Source organism: Salvelinus namaycush, chromosome 29 (assembly GCF_016432855.1).
Source record: "Salvelinus namaycush isolate Seneca chromosome 29, SaNama_1.0, whole genome shotgun sequence".
Classification (NCBI taxonomy): Eukaryota; Metazoa; Chordata; class Actinopteri; order Salmoniformes; family Salmonidae; genus Salvelinus; species Salvelinus namaycush.
In genome coordinates, this window is record NC_052335.1 from 21,026,845 (window position 1) to 21,039,269 (window position 12,425).

General features: G+C 46.3%; 1 protein-coding gene across 1 annotated transcript in view; it reads right to left on the bottom strand.

The window, feature by feature from the left end:
• Positions 1-12,425, bottom strand: part of LOC120024339 (mannosyl-oligosaccharide 1,2-alpha-mannosidase IA-like) — a 180,364-nt gene that overhangs the window by 26,844 nt on the left and 141,095 nt on the right. Inside the window, exons 6-7 of the mRNA XM_038968561.1 lie at positions 8,446-8,569; positions 8,038-8,131 (exon numbers count right to left, since the gene is read on the bottom strand). Coding sequence (XP_038824489.1) covers positions 8,038-8,131; positions 8,446-8,569 — 218 coding nt within the window. The remainder of the gene's footprint in view (positions 1-8,037; positions 8,132-8,445; positions 8,570-12,425) is intronic.

Sequence of the window (12,425 nt, forward strand, 5' to 3'; positions counted from 1 at the left end):
CTGTTCAACAGTCTGATGGTCTGGTGATAGAAGCTGTTCAACAGTATGATGGTCTGGTAATATAAGCTGTTCAACAGTCTGATGGTCTGGTAATAGAAGCTGTTCAACAGTCTGATGGTCTGGTAATAGAATCTGTTCAACATTCTGATGGTCTGGTAATAGAAGCTGTTCAACAGTCTGATGGTCTCGTGATAGAAGCTGTTCAACAGTCTGATGGTCTGGTAATAGAAGCTGTTCAACAGTCTGATGGTCTGGTGATAGAAGCTGTTCAACAGTCTGATGGTAATAGAAGCTGTTCAACAGTCTGATGGTAATAGAAGCTATTCAACAGTCTGATGGTAATATAAGCTTTTCAACAGTTTGATGGTCTGGTAATAGAAGCTGTTCAACAGTCTGATGGTCTGGTGATAGAAGCTGTTCAACAGTCTGATGGTAATAGAAGCTGTTCAACAGTCTGATGGTAATAGAAGCTGTTCAACAGTCTGATGGTAATAGAAGCTGTTCAACAGTCTGATGGTAATAGAAGCGTTTCAACAGTCTGATGGTCTGGTAATATAAGCTGTTCAACAGTCTGATGGTCTGGTGATAGAAGCTGTTCAACAGTCTGATGGTAATAGAAGCTGTTCAACAGTCTGATGGTAATAGAAGCTGTTCAACAGTCTGATGGTCTGGTAATATAAGCTGTTCAACAGTCTGATGGTCTGGTAATATAAGCTGTTCAACAGTCTGATGGTCTGGTAATATAAGCTGTTCAACAGTCTGATGGTCTGGTGATAGAAGCTGTTCAACAGTCTGATGGTAAAAGAAGCTGTTCAACAGTCTGATGGTAATAGAAGCTGTTCAACAGTCTGATGGTAATAGAAGCTGTTCAACAGTCTGATGGTAATAGAAGCTGTTCAACAGTCTGATGGTCTGGTAATATAAGCTGTTCAACAGTCTGATGGTCTGGTAATATAAGCTGTTCAACAGTCTGATGGTCTGGTGATAGAAGCTGTTCAACAGTCTGATGGCCTGGTAATAGAAGCTGTTCAACAGTCTGATGGTCTGGTGATAGAAGCGTTTCAACAGTCTGATGGTCTGGTAATATAAGCTGTTCAACAGTCTGATGGTCTGGTAATATAAGCTGTTCAACAGTCTGATGGTCTGGTGATAGAAGCTGTTCAACAGTCTGATGGTAATAGAAGCGTTTCAACAGTCTGATGGTCTGGTAATATAAGCTGTTCAACAGTCTGATGGTCTGGTAATATAAGCTGTTCAACAGTCTGATGGTCTGGTAATATAAGCTGTTCAACAGTCTGATGTTCTGGTGATAGAAGCTGTTCAACAGTCTGATGGTAAAAGAAGCTGTTCAACAGTCTGATGGTAATAGAAGCTGTTCAACAGTCTGATGGTAATAGAAGCGTTTCAACAGTCTGATGGAAATAGAAGCTGTTCAACAGTCTGATGGTAATAGAAGCTGTTCAACAGTCTGATGGTAATAGAAGCTGTTCAACAGTCTGATGGAAATAGAAGCTGTTCAACAGTCTGATGGTAATAGAAGCTGTTCAACAGTCTGATGGTCTGGTAATATAAGCTGTTCAACAGTCTGATGGTCTGGTAATATAAGCTGTTCAACAGTCTGATGGTCTGGTGATAGAAGCTGTTCAACAGTCTGATGGTAAAAGAAGCTGTTCAACAGTCTGATGGTAATAGAAGCTGTTCAACAGTCTGATGGTAATAGAAGCGTTTCAACAGTTTGATGGTCTGGTAATAGAAGCTGTTCAACAGTCTGATGGTCTGGTGATAGAAGCTGTTCAACAGTCTGATGGTAAAAGAAGCTGTTCAACAGTCTGATGGTAATAGAAGCTGTTCAACAGTCTGATGGTAATAGAAGCGTTTCAACAGTCTGATGGAAATAGAAGCTGTTCAACAGTCTGATGGTAATAGAAGCTGTTCAACAGTCTGATGGTAATAGAAGCTGTTCAACAGTCTGATGGAAATAGAAGCTGTTCAACAGTCTGATGGTAATAGAAGCTGTTCAACAGTCTGATGGTAATAGAAGCTGTTCAACAGTCTGATGGAAATAGAAGCTGTTCAACAGTCTGATGGTAATAGAAGCTGTTCAACAGTCTGATGGTCTGGTAATATAAGCTGTTCAACAGTCTGATGGTCTGGTAATATAAGCTGTTCAACAGTCTGATGGTCTGGTGATAGAAGCTGTTCAACAGTCTGATGGTAAAAGAAGCTGTTCAACAGTCTGATGGTAATAGAAGCTGTTCAACAGTCTGATGGTAATAGAAGCGTTTCAACAGTTTGATGGTCTGGTAATAGAAGCTGTTCAACAGTCTGATGGTCTGGTGATAGAAGCTGTTCAACAGTCTGATGGTAAAAGAAGCTGTTCAACAGTCTGATGGTAATAGAAGCTGTTCAACAGTCTGATGGTAATAGAAGCGTTTCAACAGTCTGATGGAAATAGAAGCTGTTCAACAGTCTGATGGTAATAGAAGCTGTTCAACAGTCTGATGGTAATAGAAGCTGTTCAACAGTCTGATGGAAATAGAAGCTGTTCAACAGTCTGATGGTAATAGAAGCTGTTCAACAGTCTGATGGTCTGGTGATAGAAGCTGTTCAACAGTCTGATGGTCTGGTGATATAAGCTGTTCAACAGTCTGATGGTAATAGAAGCTGTTCAACATTCTGATGGTAATAGAAGCGTTTCAACAGTCTGATGGTAATAGAAGTTGTTCAACAGTCTGATGGTCTGGTGATAGAAGCTTTTCAACAGTCTGATGGTCTGGTAATAGAAGTTGTTTAACAGTCTGATGGTCTGGTAATAGAAGCTGTTCAACAGTCTGATGGTCTGGTAATAGAAGCTGTTCAACAGTCTGATGGTCTGGTGATAGAAGCTTTTCAACAGTCTGATGGTCTGGTAATAGAAGCTGTTCAACAGTCTGATGGTCTGGTGATAGAAGCTTTTCAACAGTCTGATGGCCTGGTGATAGAAGCTGTTCAACAGTCTGATGGTCTGGTAATATAAGCTGTTCAACAGTCTGATGGCCTGGTGATAGAAGCTGTTCAACAGTCTGATGGTCTGGTAATAGAAGCTGTTCAACAGTCTGATGGTCTGGTGATAGAAGCTGTTCAACAGTCTGATGGTCTGGTGATAGACGCTGTTCAACAGTCTGATGGTCTGGTGATAGACGCTGTTCAACAGTCTGATGGTCTGGTGATAGAAGCTGTTCAACAGTCTGATGGTCTGGTGATAGAAGCTGTTCAACAGTCTGATGGCCTTGTAATATAAGCTATTTTTTAGTCTCCCAGTCTTTCATGCACCTGTACTGTCTCTATCATGACTGTGGGTCATGTCATTGGTGTGATAGAATGTCCGTCATGTCTGTGGGCCATGTCATTGGTGTGATAGGATGTCCGTCATGTCTGTGGGCCATGTCATTGTTGTGATAGAATGTCTGTGGGTCATGTCATTGGTGTGATAGGATGTCTCATGTCTATGGGCCATGTCATCGGTGTGATAAGACGTCCGTCATGACTGTGGGCCATGTCATTGGTGTGATAGGATGTCTCTCATGTCTATGGGCCATGTCATTGGTGTGATAAGACGTCCGTCATGACTGTGGGCTATGTTATTGGCAGCTCCACATAGGAAGATGTGAAAGTCAAGCAGCTACTTGGCTCAGAGGGAAACTGTACTGCACTGACTAAATTCAAACATCCCATCAATAACAACAACAGCATCACCAGGGCTTTGATAGGCTGTCTATACTGTACAGTGACTGAGAAACACAGAGACACTGAGAACGGCAAGACCATTTCTATGAGATCACCCTCAGGTGGTTCCTGTCTAATGTACAAGTAAACACCGATCACAAGTGACCTATATGTAAAATATCCTCAGGTGGCAAATGGTCCGCTGTGAACCTTTCTATTTTTGGAAATCACATCCAACATTACCATTCCTATACCCTCTAGATATTTGTCACTTGAGTTGTTTTTCTTTACATGGAAATTCTTCTTCCAGCTAACACTGACGATATAGACCACATTAATACATTGAAAAATACAAACCTTTAGAGGTGCTTTTAGCGATGTTAGTCTTGGAACTTTCTCTATGTTTGAGAAAAGCTTGGTTTGGCATTATTGTTTTTTATTTGACCTTTATTTAACTAGGCAAGTCAGTTTAGAACAAATTCTTATTTTCAATGACGGCCTAGGAACAGTGGGTTATGCCTTGTTCAAGGGCAGAACGACAGATTTTTACCTTGTCAGCTCGGGTATTTGATCTTGCAACCTTTACTAGTCCAACACTCTAACCACTAGGCTACCTGCCGCATTACTGGCGTGGTCCATCTACCTTCCCCTAGGCAGTCAGCAAATCACAGAGCCACTTTCCTCCTAACCTGGCTGGCTCCCATCAGAATAGCTACATGTAATTACAATAGTAATACTACATTTCAAAGACCCAAATATGTGGAGTCATCCAGAGAGACTCAGTTGTCCACTGTATTACGGAGTTGCAAACACCACCCAGATGAATCCATGCAGAAAATCCCTCCGAGTGCCTCTCCAGTTGTGCAGTGTTAAGTGTTAAGACACTGCTAGCTGTGCCACTAGAGATCCTGGTTCAAGTCCATGCTCTGTCGCAGCCGACCAGGACCGAGAGACCCATGGGGCGGCGCACAATTGGCACAACGTCGTCCGGGTTAGGGGAGGGTTTGGCCGGCAGGGATGTTCTTGTCCCATCACACACTAGCGATTCCTGTGGCGGGCCGGACGCAATGCACGCTGACACGATTGCCAGGTATACGGTGTTTCCTCCGACACATTGGTGCGGCTGGCTTCCGGGTTAAGCGGGCATTGTGTCAAGAAGCAGCGTGGCTTGGCTAGGTTGTGTTTCAGAGGACGCACGGCTCTCAACCGTCGCCTCTCCCGAGTCCGTACGAGAGTTGCAGCGATGGAACAAGACTAACTACCAATTGGATACCACGAAAATGGGGAGAAAAATATATAAAGAAAGAAAGAAAATCCCTCTGGGAGCAGTGCAGTAGATGGGATGAATGAATATGTCAGAGAGAATGAGAGACAAGCAGGACGGCTGCCCTCCTCTTCCTCTCCTTCTACAGATCCACCCAGTGGCAGGAGATAGGCTGGACACACAGCAGTCAGTCATTAGGGGTGAACACGGTCCCTCTGTGCCTGCCCACCCGAGACGACAGCAGAGACAAACACAAAGACGGTTAGTACGCGTATTCATCAGACGTGACATTTCAGCAAGGGCGTAGAGGGGGCATTCAATCATAGGAGTCACACACACGACACAAACACACACAGACCTCACACTGGGATGATCATAGATCATTAGCATGACAGAGTTATAAGACACACAAAGATAACAGACTGTTTAGACTGCTGGTTCATGGGGACTGGGGAGAGACTGGCCAAACTGATCGGGGGCAGGAACAATGACTGTGTGAGCGTATGTGTGCCTGCCTGCCTGCCTGCCTGCCTGCCTGCCTGCCTGCCTGCCTGCCTGCCTGCCTGCCTGCCTGCCTGCCTGTCTGTCTGTCTGTCTGTCTGTCTGTCTGTCTGTCTGTCTGTCTGTCTGTCTGTCTGTCTGTCTGTCTGTCTGTCTGTCTGTCTGTCTACGGGGCTGGGGAGTGGAGGTAGTACCACATAGAATAGCAAAACAAACAACATGGCTAAGATATGCATTCAAATGAGTGTGTGTGGTGTGTGTGTGAGAGAGAGGTGCAGTGGGTCCATCATTATGCTACAGCCAGAAGTGTATGTCTGAGTTAGCGACTGGTCTGGGCTGATCTGGACTTTGCATCTCATTGACCTTTTGTGGGGCTCAGAGACAAACACACTCATTAATGAGGGGATCCACGGCAACTGCTGGGCACAGGGCTGTCTGAGCACGGACACACTTCAGGGTTCCTCCATTGTCACCCCCACCACCACCACCACCACCTCTGCCTCTCCCCAGCCACCTCACTGTGGCCTAGATCAGGCAATCCTTGGGGATGGAGCTCGTTTTGTCAAGAGTTGGCCTGGCTGGAGCTGGGTAATACCACAGTGGCAGTGGCTCCATACCAGTCAGGGATAGGGGTACTGAACTGTTGTGGTGCCTGAGTGGCATGACACTCATTTACCAAGTCAAAGGAGCAGGTGTTTGAGTTAGAGTGTAGTGTTGTGTGGAGGTATCAGGAATGAACTGTAGCCTTGGAAGACTAACTACTTTACTGGCAGCATTTAGACACAGTCATTTTTAAGCACTGTCATTAGCCACAGGCACTTCTTTCTCCCTGATGTCACTGTGTGGCATTAAGTTACATAATATTCTAATGCACAGCCCACGCCATCAGAGGTCATGTGTACCACTGGACTGACGTGGCTTTCCTGGCTGTAAATGGCTTGATAATTACAGGCTGCGGAACCGCAGTTGACAGCCACTGGTGTACCACTAATGCAAATGGAATGAGGTGAGATGGGAGAGAGGGACGATAGTGGTGAAAAGAGAGGAGAACGGGCCATATGGAAGATAGAGGTGAGACGGTTAAAGAGTGATGTAGAGGGAGGAGAGAGGGAGATAGGAATGAGACAGGAGAGGGGTGAGAGAGGTGAGAGGGAGATAGGAATGAGACAGGAGAGGGGTGAGAGATGTGAGAGCGAGATAGGAATGAGACAGGAGAGGGGTGAGAGATGTGAGAGGGAGAAAGGAATGAGACAGGAGAGGGGTGAGAGAGGTGAGAGGGAGATAGGAATGAGACAGGAGAGGGGTGAGAGATGTGAGAGAGGGAAAATGAATGAGACACAAGAGGGGTGAGAGAGGTGAGAGCGAGATAGGAATGAGACAGGAGAGAGGTGAGAGGGAGATAGGAATGAGACAGGAGAGGGGTGAGAGATGTGAGAGGGAGATAGGAATGAGACAGGAGAGGGGTGAGAGAGGTGAGAGGGAGATAGGAATGAGACAGGAGAGGGGTGAGAGAGGTGAGAGCGAGATAGGAATGAGACAGGAGAGGGGTGAGAGATGGTGAGAGCGAGATAGGAATGAGACAGGAGAGGGGTGAGAGATGGTGAGAGGGAGATAGGAATGAGACAGGAGAGGGGTGAGAGAGGTGAGAGGGAGATAGGAATGAGACAGGAGAGGGGTGAGAGAGGTGAGAGCGAGATAGGAATGAGACAGGAGATGGGTGAGAGATGGTGAGAGGGAGAAAGGAATGAGACAGGAGAGGGGTGAGAGATGGTGAGAGGGAGATAGGAATGAGACAGGAGAGGGGTGAGAGAGGTGAGAGGGAGATAGGAATGAGACAGGAGAGGGGTGAGAGAGGTGAGAGGGAGATAGGAATGAGACAGGAGAGGGATGAGAGATGGTGAGAGGGAGATAGGAATGAGACAGGAGAGGGGTGAGAGATGTGAGAGGGAGAAATGAATGAGACAGGAGAGGGGTGAGAGAGGTGAGAGCGAGATAGGAATGAGACAGGAGAGGGGTGAGAGAGGTGAGAGCGAGATAGGAATGAGACAGAAGAGGGGTGAGAGAGGTGAGAGCGAGATAGGAATGAGACAGGAGAGGGGTGAGAGATGGTGAGAGGGAGAAAGGAATGAGACAGGAGAGGGGTGAGAGATGGTGAGAGAGATAGGAATGAGACAGGAGAGGGGTGAGAGATGTGAGAGGGAGATAGGAATGAGACAGGAGAGGGGTGAGAGATGGTGAGAGGGAGATAGGAATGAGACAGGAGAGGGGTGAGAGATGGTGAGAGGGAGATAGGAATGAGACAGGAGAGGGGTGAGAGAGGTGAGAGGGAGATAGGAATGAGACATGAGAGGGGTGAGAGATGGTGAGAGAGATAGGAATGAGACAGGAGAGGGGTGAGAGATGTGAGAGGGAGATAGGAATGAGACAGGAGAGGGGTGAGAGATGGTGAGAGGGAGATAGGAATGAGACAGGAGAGGGGTGAGAGATGGTGAGAGGGAGATAGGAATGAGACAGGAGAGGGGTGAGATGAGAGAGAGAAGGGTCAGATGAGAGATAGGGGGACTTACGTTGTCCCCACTGTCCGCTGTTAGGGTTCAGGTAGTTGGGGTACAGTCCCTGGGGCTTATCAAGGCGATTCAGAACCTTCCGGATGTTCATGACCTAGGAGGCGGAACCAGAGAAATGAGTTTCTACTTTCTTCCTGCAACCTCATTGCCTCCTCATCTTCCAGCAGCACGGCACAGTAATGCACTTTAAATGGCCTTGCTGCAGGGACGGCAGTTAAGGGAGGTATAAGAGAGACGCCTCTGAATCATAGCGGAAAGAAGGCATTTATCTGTGGAACAGGAGTTAACAAGAATAGTAATGAAGGTTGCGGCTATGAATAACATTGTCAGGCTGGCTGAGTGCTCAGTTTAGACTGGTGTTAATGCACTGGAATGGAAACGACGGTGCTGTGGCTCCCTAGCTTTCACCTTCTCTGCGAAGGCTGGGTTCCCTGACAGCTTGGAGAGCTGCATGAACTCCAGGTGCAGGGTGCCGTACTCCGCCAGGATGCTGCTGCCTCCAGACGCCCATGGCCAGTTCCTCCCGATGCCACTGTAGACACAGAAGACAACACAGTTAACTCAGGTACTCCAAACAACCCCAATGCAGCATAGGGGAGGCAGGTAGCCTAGCGGTTTAGAGCAAAACGGTTGCTGGGTCGAATCCCAGAGCCGACATCGACAGGTGAAAAATGATGTGCCCTTGAGCAAGGCACTTAACTCTAATTTCTTCTGTAAGTCGCTCTGGATAAGAGCATCTGATAAATTACTTAAATGTAAAATATAGAAAACAAAATCCCAGGTACTCCAAACATCACTGCAGAGGAACAGAACATCGCAAATTTACTCAGTCAAACCCCCCCCCCCACACAAACATTCCCTAGAGAGCTCCCTCCTCCACAAGTCAACCACTGATTCATGGGGTTAAACCTTCCTCTCCTCTTATGAATGTCACATACAATACATCTGTTTAACATCATACCAAATTGACAGTGTGTGTGTGTGTGTGTGTCTTTACAATGTCCTGTACTATCTGTCCACAGTGTGTGTCTGTAGGTGTCTGATGACTTTCTAAACAGCAGGTCCTGGTCAGAGCTGCTCTGACTTATTTCTATAACTCTCCTGAGTCGCCCTGATCGGACCTGCGTGTCAGTGCCCACTAACAGGACTAATAGCTACGTGTCAGCTTGCTAATGGTGCATAATCATTGACTCCACAAATAATGGCTAGTGTCACTATTGTTATTAGAGCACAGGCAGATTTCTGTCATTAACACCACATGAGTCAGTCTGGCTATTACAGGGGGCTGGAGGGATCAGAGGGTAAGAGCCAAAAACACATCCCCTGAGTGTGTGTGTGTGTGTGTGCTACGGAAATGTACTTTACTCAAACACCCAAATTGAACTGGCATCCCAATGACTTCATTACGAAAGCAAACTTGTTTGTAAACATTAGTATAACTAATTTGACCTTCCTCCGTGCCAAGAATTGAGCTGAAGCTGTTTTCTGTATTTTAGAAAAGGGCTGATAAATCCCAACAGCTTACAGCTCTGAATTAATTTGAGAAACAGGCAGGCAATGCAGAAGCCTCCAGTCATTGGCAATGTGTATTAATAAGGTCTTAGTATTGCCACAATGTCATCATTCCTAACGCTGAAATGATCTGCCACTATTGCTAATGATCTTGCTCTTGGCTCACACACACACAGGTACCCTCAAGCACACACACACAGGGCTTTGGAACGTGAGCTTTCATCCATCAGTTCCTGTGGTATGGGCCATAGGGAAGGGGAGAGGGGGAGAGAAGGAGAAGCAGCCAGGAGCATGCTGCTCAGCCTCTAACACTACAACCCTTAAAGCAGTCATTTAGACTGCCGATGTTTATTTTTATTTTTTAAATGTACTCTGCCATTTTTTTTGTCATCCCCCTCTGTCCTTGACTTTTCCTAAATAAGTATATATATATAAATATAAATAAGTATATATATATATAAATATAAATAAGTATATATATATATATATATATATATATATAAAACACACACTGGTCTTAGAATCTTAATATCACAAACAGAAATTGAGTTTCCCCCGTTGCCCCTCCTCCTCCCGACAGGACGACCTGCTCGCTCCTTCTTACAACAGTTGAAAGTGCAGTGCCCAGCTGGTAACTGTCTCGAAACCGAACCTATATCGAAACTCATTTCACACATATAAAAGATTTTAAAAATGAAGTAACGTATGATGGGGAGAAAGGGGGAGAATGGGTGAGTTGATGAGCAAGGAGAAGCAAACAATGCAATGTCATCACCAATTGTGAATGAAGAACAGGGCAGGCCATTCTATTGTATTGATCTATTCTAATTCTAATCTTAAAATGGTATGTACCCTATATCAGTCCACTGAATCAAAGCAGTCTTCAGTCCACTCTGACCTACTTGGAGTAGCCTACACAGTGAGCGCGTGCGTAACTGTATGAGTCCCGTGTAGCTCAGTTGGTACAGCATGGTGCTTGCAACGCCAGGGTTGTAGGTTTGATTCCCACGTAGGACCAGTACAAAATGTATGCTGAACAACTTTCAGTAAAAAAAATATCCACATCGGGCAGCAGATGAGCGAATGTGGTGATGAGGCTTGTGGAGTCAAAGACAATTTCTTCACTTCACTGTCAAGTTGTTTGCAAAGAAAACAAGTCTGGCCGGCACCATGAACAAAGTGAGACGGGAGCTCCCTCCCTCTGCACAAAATAACGCACCTGCACAGATGTTTACTCCATAACTCATAAGGCCACTTGGCGCTTCTAATGGTGTTTAGGCTGTGTACAATCTGTTACCATGTTCTAACACATATGCATTCTGTTTCATAGGTTTTAACGAAGGCCTACACATAAACTAATGAAAATGCTATTGTGTTATATATAAAAAATAAAAAAATAAAAAAATATGATCGATCTATCTCTATATACACTGCTCAAAAAAATAAAGGGAACACTTAAACAACACAATGTAACTCCAAGTCAATCACACTTCTGTGAAATCAAACTGTCCACTTAGGAAGCAACACTGATTGACAATAAATTTCACATGCTGTTGTGCAAATGGAATAGACAAAAGGTGGAAATTATAGGCAATTAGCAAGACACCCCCAATAAAGGAGTGATTCTGCAGGTGGTGACCACAGACCATTTCTCAGTTCCTATGCTTCCTGGCTGATGTTTTGGTCACTTTTGAATGCTGGCGGTGCTCTCACTCTAGTGGTAGCATGAGACGGAGTCTACAACCCACACAAGTGGCTCAGGTAGTGCAGCTCATCCAGGATGGCACATCAATGCGAGCTGTGGCAAGAAGGTTTGCTGTGTCTGTCAGCGTAGTGTCCAGAGCATGGAGGCGCTACCAGGAGACAGGCCAGTACATCAGGAGACGTGGAGGAGGCCGTAGGAGGGCAACAACCCAGCAGCAGGACCGCTACCTCCGCCTTTGTGCAAGGAGGAGCACTACCAGAGCCCTGCAAAATGACCTCCAGCAGGCCACAAATGTGCATGTGTCTGCTCAAATGGTCAGAAACAGACTCCATGAGGGTGGTATGAGGGCCCGACGTCCACAGGTGGGGGTTGTGCTTACAGCCCAACACCGTGCAGGACGTTTGGCATTTGCCAGAGAACACCAAGATTAGCAAATTCGCCACTGGCGCCCTGTGCTCTTCACAGATGAGAGCAGGTTCACACTGAGCACATGAGCACATGTGACAGACGTGACAGAGTCTGGAGACGCCGTGGAGAACGTTCTGCTGCCTGCACCATCCTCCAGCATGACCGGTTTGGCGGTGGGTCAGTCATGGTGTGGGGTGGCATTTCTTTGTGGGGCCGCACAGCCCTCCATGTGCTCGCCAGAGGTAGCCTGACTGCCATTAGGTACCGAGATGAGATCCTCAGAGCCCTTGTGAGACCATATGCTGACACATGCACATTTGTGGCCTGCTGGAGGTCATTTTGCAGGGCTCTGGTAGTGCTCATCCTTGCACAAAGGCGGAGGTAGCGGTCCTGCTGCTGGGTTGTTGCCCTCCTACGGCCTCCTCCACGTCTCCTGATGTACTGGCCTGTCTCCTGGTAGCGCCTCCATGCTCTGGACACTACGCTGACAGACACAGCAAACCTTCTTGCCACAGCTCGCATTGATGTGCCATCCTGGATGAGCTGCACTACCTGAGCCACTTGTGTGGGTTGTAGACTCCGTCTCATGCTACCACTAGAGTGAGAGCACCGCCAGCATTCAAAAGTAACCAAAACATCAGCCAGGAAGCATAGGAACTGAGAAGTGGTCTGTGGTCACCACCTGCAGAATCACTCCTTTATTGGGGGTGTCTTGCTAATTGCCTATAATTTCCACCTTTTGTCTATTCCATTTGCACAACAG